The 10,763-nt window shown below is 35.0% G+C and overlaps 2 protein-coding genes across 6 annotated transcripts; both read left to right on the top strand.

Moving 5' to 3' along the window:
• The first annotated feature begins 1,632 nt into the window (after window positions 1-1,632).
• LOC110425353 (histone H4) lies at window positions 1,633-2,254 on the top strand. Its single transcript, XM_021440248.2, has one exon. It carries the CDS (start codon window positions 1,854-1,856, stop codon window positions 2,163-2,165), a length of 312 nt encoding a protein of 103 aa, XP_021295923.1. The 5' UTR covers window positions 1,633-1,853; the 3' UTR covers window positions 2,166-2,254.
• Window positions 2,255-3,974: 1,720 nt separating this feature from the next.
• Window positions 3,975-10,323, top strand: LOC110425628 (uncharacterized). Of its 5 annotated transcripts, none has more exons than XR_016351790.1 (5): window positions 4,010-4,115; window positions 4,565-4,794; window positions 4,910-7,962; window positions 8,075-9,803; window positions 9,892-10,323. XR_016351790.1 is itself a non-coding variant. In XM_089785047.1 (5 exons), exons 2-5 carry the CDS (start codon window positions 4,771-4,773, stop codon window positions 9,432-9,434), a joined length of 4,302 nt encoding a protein of 1,433 aa, XP_089641173.1. In that variant the 5' UTR covers window positions 4,010-4,115; window positions 4,565-4,770; the 3' UTR covers window positions 9,435-10,323. The 5 variants fall into 5 exon arrangements, 4 of the variants coding, with proteins under 4 accessions (XP_021296232.1, XP_089641173.1, XP_021296229.1 ...); XM_089785047.1 differs by having other exon boundaries at window positions 8,075-8,172; window positions 8,308-10,323; XM_021440557.1 differs by having other exon boundaries at window positions 3,975-4,020; window positions 8,075-10,323.
• Window positions 10,324-10,763: the final 440 nt, after the last annotated feature.

The raw sequence follows: 10,763 nt of genomic DNA, 5'->3' as shown, positions 1-10,763 counted from the left end.
TATTCAAAGTATCATACTTGAACCCTTACCTATACTCAATATGTATAATAAAATATTTATTAAAATTTGTCTTAAATTTAAATATATAATATATTTATATATATTTATATGTAAACAGGTTCAAGTATTGGATATTAAAAGTACCCTATCTAAACTTGACATTAATAATAAAATTTTTGTCTAACCTCATTTCAAACTTAAATATATATACAAAATATTTTATACATATTTTTATATAAATAGGTTTAGGTATTAGATATTCAAAGTTTTCTATCTAAATCTGATATAGATAGTAAATTTTTTACCCAAACTTACCCCAAACCCAAACATAAAATAAATATTTTTATCCAAGCTTACCCCAAAACCCAAACATAAAATACTCAAATCCTATATAATTAAATCAGATTCCCATGGATGCTTGAGTAAAAGGTACCTATTGCTATATATAAATTTTAAGCTTTTGTACTTTTATTTTATATCAAATAAAATCTTATAGCTTTATGTTTACCTAACATATACATAATAAGTGAAAAATATCTTATGTTATCATGTTACATTATTATACTGTATTATCATTTATTATAATATATCAATATACTTTTAGTTAATTATATGACATAGTTGAAATATTATTATCATTATGTAAAAAATATGTTTAATTTACTTCATTTAATTAGATTTTTTTTATTTTTAGAAACATAAAATTAGAAAAACCCCATTTGGATGTAAATATAAATAAATTTTTATGAAAGATTATATGCAAAATATGTAATTATTTAAATGACAATAGTCATGATTTTACTTCTTTATATAGATTAATTATATTATAATTAGTATTAAATTTTAATTATCTGTCTATTTTAAATCAATTATGTTATTAATTTTTACTTTTATTTTATAATAGCTTTTCAAAAAGTAAATAATATAAATAAAGAAAAAATAAATCATTTTAATGTTATATTTCTCTATTGAGGCTGATATTCATATTCAGTTATTATATAATATAATACAATAACACTTATGTGATTTCAATCTATATATATATTGAATCATGTCAAGCATAAAAGCATGAATACTTGCTTTATGCCCAAACATAAACAAAATTTCAATATGACAAAGTATAATCATAAAATTGTTAAGAGATAAGATCCAAATTTATTATTCATCTTTGAGTTAATATAGTTTTAAAACTATACTTTTTAATTTGATTCAAATATTATTAAAAGTTAGAATTAAAATATTTCTTTATTTCCTAATGAAATATTAATTTTTGAACATTTATTAATCAAATTATAAAATATAATGATAAACTTACAGCCTATAAAGATAAGTAAGAAATTTACACTATTATCTTGAATAAAATAGTAAATTCGGACTTGTCCCCAGAATAGATGAAAAAACATATTGTGTTACATAGGTGAATTTAATTTTAATAAATAATCTGTTATTATAATTATAATTTATAATTTATACTAATTATTAATATCAATTATTGAATTTGATATTAGGAGTTCAAAGGATATCAATTTAATTCATAAAATTAATTAAAACTTAAAAAAAAAATTATGATTATAAATATAAATCAAGAATGAATAAGCGAAAAATATATTAAAATTCCAAAGAATACAAATTTCATAATAAAATAATGCCATGTCATCGATCCAACATTAATACAAATCCCCAAAGCTCAACCGTTCATTCACCATCGACGGCCCAAAACTTTCCCCCAGAAGAGTACACAAGGATCGATTCCCGTTCAAAGCTTCCTTATAGATACCCAACCACCACGCCCCTTCCCTTGGCTCTGAAGGTCACCAAATCAAGCTATCTCATAGTCTTTCAGTTGTGCAAAAATGTCTGGGCGTGGCAAGGGAGGCAAAGGATTGGGAAAAGGAGGAGCAAAACGGCACCGTAAGGTCCTCCGCGATAACATCCAAGGGATCACAAAGCCAGCCATCCGCCGTTTGGCTCGCCGTGGCGGCGTTAAACGTATCAGCGGTCTTATTTACGAGGAGACGCGCGGCGTCCTCAAAATCTTCCTTGAAAACGTCATCAGAGACGCCGTTACCTACACCGAGCACGCCCGCCGCAAAACCGTCACCGCCATGGACGTCGTTTACGCGCTCAAGAGACAAGGCCGTACCCTTTACGGGTTTGGTGGTTAGGGTTTTTTATTATGGTTCTGTTTGGTGGAAATTCAGGAATGAAAAATATCAATGGTGTTTTTGATGCGAAATTGTCTTTATCATTTTTATCATATTTGTTTTCTTTAATATAATTACATTCCAAATTTTGATACGTGCAACTTATTAATGGCCTAAAGCGGAGCGTGGGAAGTGAAAACTGGATTGAGATTAGCTGAATTGACCGGTAGACTTAAACCTTTGATTGGGTGTGTACAATTAAAATAATTCTATTTCCAGGTATGCCCAACCATCCTATCGCCATAAGCTTGGTTAGGACTGAACTGCAAAAAATAAAAAGATAAAGAACAAAAACTTATATCAGTTGGTTTAATTGAAAAGAGAAAAAATTAAATGGTCAAAAAAAAAACGTGCTGGGGTAGGAATATTGAATTCCAAAATATAATGGTAGATATTTTGTGGACAAAATGGGTTCAATTTGTAAGGATTGGGACCAGCTTTTAGTCAAAATGAAAAACCTAAGAAACCTATGATAAAACCCCTCTGACTTTCAACCCATTACATGTCAAGCCCGTAGCTTAATCTCTAAGAGTTTTAAGCAAAATGAAAAAGCCATAAGAACTCTCTTTTAATTATGATATAGATGTGAGAGTGTCCTTTTCTTGGCTTTGTCTGTTTGTGTACTTGCACTTGAAGTTTCCTTCCTTATTCCTGGAGAGGCCCTAACCTTCCCCTAGTTTCTCAACTAGGATTAATTTTTCTAGTTTTTAGAAAAAAAGGCAAAATTAATTAATTTGTGAATTCCATTTTATTTTATAGTGAATCTTTATTTTTTTAGCAAAAAATCGATTGTTTGGATAATAAAAATTTTAAATTTGATAATAATGATAATAAAATGTTGAATTAATTAAAAAAAAATTATTTATAGTACTACTAATTAATTTTGTGGACAAATGGATTTAATGTAAAGATAGGGGACCAATTTTTGGTCAATGTCAAAATTTGGTACAATTTTTGTGGCTTTGTTCTACCAAATTTCAACTTTTCAATTACTCCCTACTTGGTATCCCCCTAGAGAGGACCTAACCTTTCAATAATTTCTCAAGTACCATTTATTTTATAGCTTAATTAAAAAAATAATTTGTGAATATCATTATATTTATATAGTAAATCTTTATTATTTTGTGCCTATGTTATTATATAGCAAAAAAGGGTATCATGTCAATCCTACTAAAATTTCATTAATTTCAAAATTTTTTTCCATCATTGAAGTAGTCCCCAAAAAGAGACTAAAAAGTAAACAGAAATATTGGATTCTATTCCTTCCTTGGGGTTTTTTTTTTTATTTTAATTAAGAATTATTAGGACAATTTGTGAATTTTTATTTTTTATAAAATATAATTATTTTAAAATATGCGGGATATATTCTTGTTTTTATACTAAGGTTTAGTTCATGAAATGATATTTTTTGAATTTAATAGAAAATAAAATATAATCGAAATAAAAAAGAAACAAAATCTGTATTTTCTGTAAATTTATTTTACTTTCCAATTATTTTAAGTTGGAATAATATCTAGTGAAGGCAGCATAAATTTGTCAAGAATAATTCTCAAAAACAAAAAAGAAAAAAATTTAAATATAAAAGAAAAAGGCTGATGAATAATGGTCGACAAACGGAGGTGGGTGAACTATGGTGGAGCCAATTCGCCCTAACTTTTTCAACGATACAACACGTGTCAATCACGGATTGGACATCGTGCTGCGGACCCTTGACAAAGACTCCATCGAATCATTTGTTAAAAGAAAGAAAAAAGAAAAATAAAAAAATAGTAAAACAAATTCGTCTATATAATAATGGAAGTGTACAGCAATAAAGGTACCCCTCAAACCCTAGGAAACGCGCTTGATTAGATTCTCTTTTCTTTCTTGTTCATCAGTTTCAGTTTTCTTTTCTCTCTTCATTTTGATCGGGTAATTTTTTCTTCTCTGATTTTTTTGATTTTTTGTTTGTTTTTTCGCCGATTTTTAAATTTTTAATAGTTATTGTAATTCGGTCAACGGTTATTGTCTGATTTTGATACAGGTACATCTTCCTGGAAACCGATTCATTTCTTTTAAAATTTTATGTTGAAATTTCAGATTGAATTTATCTTGTTTTTCCCCAATAATTTGTGTTGATTTAATTCAGTGCAAGGAATGATCTGTTTGTTTTTAAAGTTTTGATTGGCTTTAGATTTTTAATTCTTATTCCAATCGGTTTACATGTTTATTTATTTATTTTTATGTATAACATCCTCATAAAATTGTGTTTAATTAATTTGTGCTAGTTTATTTATTTGTGGAACCTCTTTAATTATTTTGTGAACCTCTCTTTAGCTGTACAGATTTACCATTTTTCTTTTTTTCTTTTTTGCTTGCAGGTGCTTCTTACTGGTTTTCATGTTGGGTTTTTAGGGAGACAATCGGAAATTAACTTATTTGAATTGATTTGGAAATTTTGCGTTTTGAATTGGATAGGATCTCAGGAATGGTTGTAAAGAATATTCTTTTGGTGGAAATTAAATTGAAATAAAAGCTGATAAGAGGAAAGCTGAAGGGCTAATACGCTAGGCGAATTTTGGGGATCATGTCGGTATCAGGAAACGAAGAGGTGTCTATCTTTATTATTCTTTTTTAAATTACTAGCATCTAAGGTTAGAGACACTGTTGCAAGTTTTTAACTTTTTTTTTGGTTGAGTTTTGATTAATTTATGTTCTGTTGGCAGACGGGGGTTAAACCCAGCGTTGGGCAGTTTAGTGAATATAGTGCAGGTATTCCAATAAAGAAAAGGAGGTTTCCTTTAATCTGGACATCTTCTGAACAGACTGAAGATTCACCTTCACTGCCAACTGAAAATAATTCAGAGCAGAAAGGATTTTCTAGTCCACTTCAGGGTTCAGCTACTTCAAATGCTAGTACTGTTGCAGCAAGTTCAAATACCGGTGGTGTTTTAATGAGTTCAAACATCGGCGGTGTTTTAGCGAGTTCAAACATCAGTGTTGTTGGAGTGAGTTCAAACACTAGTGGTGTAGCAGCAAGTTCAAATAGTAGTGGCGTAGCAGCAAGTTCAAATGCTAGTGGTGTTGCAACTAGTTCGAATGCAAATGCTGGTAGTGTTGCAACTAGTTCGAATGCAAATGCTGGTAGTGTTGCAGCAAGTTCTTATGCTGTTAGTGTTGCAGCAAGTTCTAATGCTTCTTGTGTTGCAGCAAGTTCTAATGCTTCTTGTGTTGCAGCTAGTTCTAATGCTTCTTGTGTTGCAGCAAGTTCTAATGCTGTTAGTGTTGCAGTGAGTTGTAATGCTTCTTGTGTTGCAGCGAGTTCTCATGCTAGTAGTGTTACAGCAGGTTCTAGTGCTAGTTGCGCTGTGGAAACTTCTAAGCCTAATAGTGTTGCAGCAAGTTTTTCAAATGCTAGTAGTATTGCGGCAAGTGTTTCTAGCTTTTCTGATGCAAGTGGGAAAACTGTACCCGAGAAGGAGAAGAGAAGTTCTGATGGAACAAATGGTAGCATGGTGCAGGGCAATAATAACCTCCTTAGGGTAAAACTTGAAGAACAAAGCTTTCCGGTTAACTCTAGGTCTTTGGCTGATATTGACAGCAAAGGAAAGCATGTGGCAACTGGAGTAGATGGTGACAATATCATCAGAAAGTCAGCAAAACCTGAGTTGGACTTAGTAGGTGGTGATTCTCTTACCCTTAATGTAGGGAAAGATGTATATAGCCAGCAAAATGTAGATGGAAAGTTTAGATCAGAATTACCTACAGTTTCTGGGAACCCGGGATTGTCATTAGGTTTAGGGGAACATCTTGTTTCAGCTATGGCTAGTGGAAATAATGAGCATGATTGTCTGGAGCATGAAAAAGCAGAACCTGTTTCTTTGAATCTATCCTTAAGCAAAGGAGAATTTAGTACTCAACTTAGAAATAGCAATGTCCAGCCTAATAGTATTGGTGCTAATATGCTTGCTGACCGATCAAACTGGGATTTGAATACTACAATGGATGCTTGGGAAGGTCCTGCCAGTAATGACGGTGCAAGTCAAAAAACAACTCATATGGATGCTATAAAGCCATTACTTTGCTCAGGTGGGATGACTGGTACCAGTATGCCCACACAACAGCAAAGAGTTCATGAGGTTGAGCACAGAATCAAAATTGCAATGTCATCCACACTATCTAGCCAGCAGTATAACACAGAGGATTCACTTTGTTTAGGCCTCACTACCCCTTATCTTCATTTGAACTCCAATGAAAAACATTCCAGCACATCAGCGAAAGAGGATTTGCTCAAAGTCATGGCAAATATCAACTTACCTGCAGAATCAGTGCCTGTCAGCAATCTGACTGTGTCTAACTTTAAGCCTGTAAAATCAGAACCACTTGATGAGAGCATCAAAACTAATTCTGCTGCAGTTAAAGCTGATCCTATAGGCTTGTTAAATATTGTACCAATGAAGCATGAATTAGTTGATAGGAGCAGTTCAGAAAGTTCAAAATCTTCAGCCTTAAAATTAGTTGATGTTCGATCTGTAAAACCTGAACCAGTTCACGAGGATAACCGGGAAACGCCAAAGAGAATGGAGGGATCATTGAACCAATCAGATGAGCAGATCCTACATCCTCTGAATATCACAACAGTGCCTACTTCTTCTGATTTGTCATTACATGGTGATGCATCGAATCATGTGGAACATTTTATTCAAGCCAAAGAAACTGAGTCTAGCGGTGAGGGCCAGGTTGCTTCCAAAATGATTTCTTCTGTGGGTCATGATGTTAATGAATCAAACATTTCTGGTAAAATAGATAACTCTAATTCTGAAAATAAGAGTGTTGAAGATCCTGATAATTGCAGACTGAAATTCATGGCTGTACAACCGTCTGAATCACGGGGAATGGTTGAGGGTTCTGTAAGTGATGAGGAAAAAATTAATTTATCCGGTGATATTCTAGAAGATTCATATGGCTCTGGTTATGAGTCAGATGGCAATCGTGACTTAGCTCCAGCTATAGATATGGAACATGATGGTAGAGCAGAAGATGACTTTGAAGATGGTGAAGTCAGGGAAACTGTAGAGAATACTGAGATAGAGGCTCCAATATGTGAGGGACAAGAGGCAGGAAATGGAAATAATGGTGATACTGGTTATAAAAACTCGGATTCTGTATGGTTTGTTGGTGATAACAAACCATCTTCATCCTCTGTCAGCGGAAAAGAAACTCATGGAGAAGATGCTGGTAAAACAAGTAACGATAGTACTAATGAATGCATTGACACATCTGTAAATAGGGATTCCAATACAGAAGCTGATAAAGAGGCCTGTTTGCAAGATTCATCAGCTGTTGAGATGCCTTCCAGTCCAGCAGACAAAATGAGACCAAATAAGGCCATGCCTAGAAAACCACTTGATTTGTCAGAAAAGAAGGATGCTGTAGGAGGGCAAGATGGAGAGCAAACATCTATCCTAGCCTCTGATTCAAGCCAAGGAACTTCAGTGACCATTGGTCAAGGTGCAGATAATGCTCAAAAAAGTGAGTCAAAAGGAAAAAGCAATTCAGTTCTACCTAAGGTAGAAGCATTTTTAAGTGGTGACGATGCAGGTAAGGATGCCAGCAATGCAGGTAATAGGAGTCGGATTATAAACTTATCTCGAGCTTTAAATCAGTCATCTCCTGGTAGAACAAGATCTATTTCAGGCAGGACATTGCAGTCACGAGTTGGAAGAGAAAGATTGCTTGATGTTGCCCTTGAAGGAGATAAGTTTCATCCTCGAGGGAGGTGATTATTGTTATTTATGAAACCTGCATTCTTTTTAGTTTGTTATTTTTTTTTGATGATTAATTAAATGTCTGTTATAATTTTTTCTTCTTCTAACAATGTTTACCCTCAGAGATGAAGTTTATGGCGATGGTTCCCATAGATTCTCAAGAGAGAGGCATCATGATCAGCCATCCAGGAACCCTAGAATAAGTTTTATGCGCGGAAGAGGTAGGGTTTCCAGTTGGATAGACACCCTACGTGGTGGTCGGGATTCAGAACGTAACTTTGCTTCAGAGTTTTATAATGGCCCTACAGAATTTCGTGTTGTCAGACATAAATATGCATCTGCTGTTTCTGATGCAGATCTTGACTTTAGTAGCTATAATAATGGGCAAGATGGTGCATATTTTGGTCCTGGACAAAGTGGGAGAAAGATCTTGAGTGATAATTCATCAATTTTCCCTCATGTACACCCAAGGAGGCGGTCTCCTGGTGGAAGAGATGGACCTGCTTCACGGGGGCTTCCAATGGTTCGCAGAGTTCCAAGAAATCTAAGTCCAAGTAGATGCATTGGTGAAGATGGCTCTGAATCAGTTGGATTGAGGCATATGAGAGGTTTTGCTGATGACCATACAGACCCAATGTTTGCTCGCTCCCAACCTTCATTTGAGGGATTAGATGGCCCTTTTGTTAGGGGGAACAGGGATTTTTCATCTGTTCAGAGAAGGGGTCTTCCTCGGATTCGTTCAAAGTCTCCAACTAGACCACGAACTCGTTCTCCTGGTCCATGGCCTTCTCCTAGGAGAAGATCACCTGATGAATTTGGAGGGCCATTGGAATTACCTCATCGAAGATCACCTATTTACAGGGTGGATAGGATAAGATCACCTGATCGTCCTTGTTTTGCTGGGGAAATGGTTCTTAGAAGGCATGGATCTCCTCAATATTTGTCCCGACCAAATGATTTGAGGGATATGGATCCCGGGCGAGATCATGGTCATCCAAGGTCTGGCATCCCTAATAGGAGCCCAGCTGGCCGGATTTTACTTAGAAACAGTAGACGATTGGATCTTGTAGATCCTCGAGAAAGGAACGATGGTGATGATTACTTTGGGGGGCCCATGCCATCTGGCAGGTTTCATGAGCTTGCTACTGATGGGAATGCTGATGAGAGGAGGAGGTATGGTGATAGACGGGGACCTGTTCGTTCTTTTAGGCCTCCTTATAGTGGTGCTGATAGTGAGAATTTTCATCTTAATGGTGAGGGTGGACCTAGGTCATTTAGATTCTGTCCGGAAGATGATCCGGAGTTGCATGAAAGAGGAAATTTGAGGGAAAGGGAGTTTGATAGACGATTAAAAAACCGACCAGGGAATGCTCCTAGGAGGACAAGAAACATTGAGGAGGAGGGAAATTTTAGGCATGGTGGTCAGGTTTGGCATGATGATGGATTTGATGATATGTCACGAGTGAAGCGAAAACGATTTTGAGTAGATTTGTCTGTATATGCCATTAGTCACTGTTAATGGTGTAAATTAATGGAGCAGGGCTGAATCTGTTGTTTCTATTTTCTGCCTAATTAGGGACATTGTGTTTACCATTTTTGACTAATTTCTGCATATGCAATGATCCCCTGTGTAGGATGTAAGGTAAGATATTGAAGCAGCAGCTAATAGAGTCAGTTGTGGTAATTTTTGGTGCAGTGAATGTATCTGGTATTTTGCCTGGAGAACAGATCAAGATGCTCTTCTGTTTGGCAGGTTTTCATGAGACCAGACAAACTCAAAATCTTTCTCTGTACCCTAACTGGATATTTGCTGGCTATTCCTTTGGGCAGACCTTCCTTTAGCTGAGAAAAGGTTAGTATTTGGGTTTTGAGGAAACAAAGGTTATGATCAGTCTATCTACTACTAGATGAATAAATTCACTTTTCTGCATGCTACCCAGCTGATCATCACTTTAATTGCTAAATGGCCATGCCTTCATGTGGTCCTCGGTCATGGACGCTCTGTTTACAAATGTCATCTCTGTACGGTGACATTGTTTTCAAGCTTTTTCAAGGGGACAGTTGGACATCACCAACAAAATTGAAAAATCTAAATTAAAGGAAATCAAAGAGAGGCAGAGCAGAAATGCCTGCATTTTGCTGCCCTTACTGGTGCTTTGACTTTTATTTGTTCTCAATTAAAGGATCAAAGTTTTATGAGATTGGAATTACAGATCTGACCTGGGTTTTTGGCACGAAGCAACAAGTTATTCTGTGAATACAAGTTAATCTGTTGTTCCAGTAGGAAAGCCAATTCTGAACTGTTTGTTAACCTTGCCCTCTTACTGTGAGATATGGATCAGCTTCATCAATCAACTGAGATTTTACATTCATATGCACATTGTGGTGGCTTCTGCATTGAAAATATTTTCTTTTTTTTGCTTTGAATGGGTCATATGATTGCTTTCATCTATTATGTGGATGGGGATAAGGTCTCGTTAGGTATGCTGATGAATAGAATAATTGTTGAATATTGCAATGTATGGGTCTTATTCCTTCACTGGTCCCCATATCCCTGAATCTATTGGTTGAAAGTGATGGGGTCTTGATTCTTCTTCAAATATGCTCTATACTTCTGGTAAAAGAAATACTTTAGAAAAGAAAAAAGACCTGGTAGAAGTTGAATACTAGTATTTGGAAGGAAGCAGTGACTCTGTTTGGGATGTTTTTCCAGGGTTTTAACATCCCCTGTTTGGTCCTCTTTTCTTGGGGATGGTTTATTGGACCTTCATCGAGGAAATGGATTTCCAATTTTTCCTCCACACAGGTTTGG

This window comes from Theobroma umbraticum, unplaced genomic scaffold (assembly GCF_002168275.2).
Source record: "Theobroma umbraticum cultivar Fairchild unplaced genomic scaffold, ASM216827v3 scaffold_81.0, whole genome shotgun sequence".
Taxonomy (NCBI): Eukaryota; Viridiplantae; Streptophyta; class Magnoliopsida; order Malvales; family Malvaceae; genus Theobroma; species Theobroma umbraticum.
Note: the sequence above shows the minus strand (reverse complement) of the source record. Positions and strands in the feature narration are given on the sequence as shown.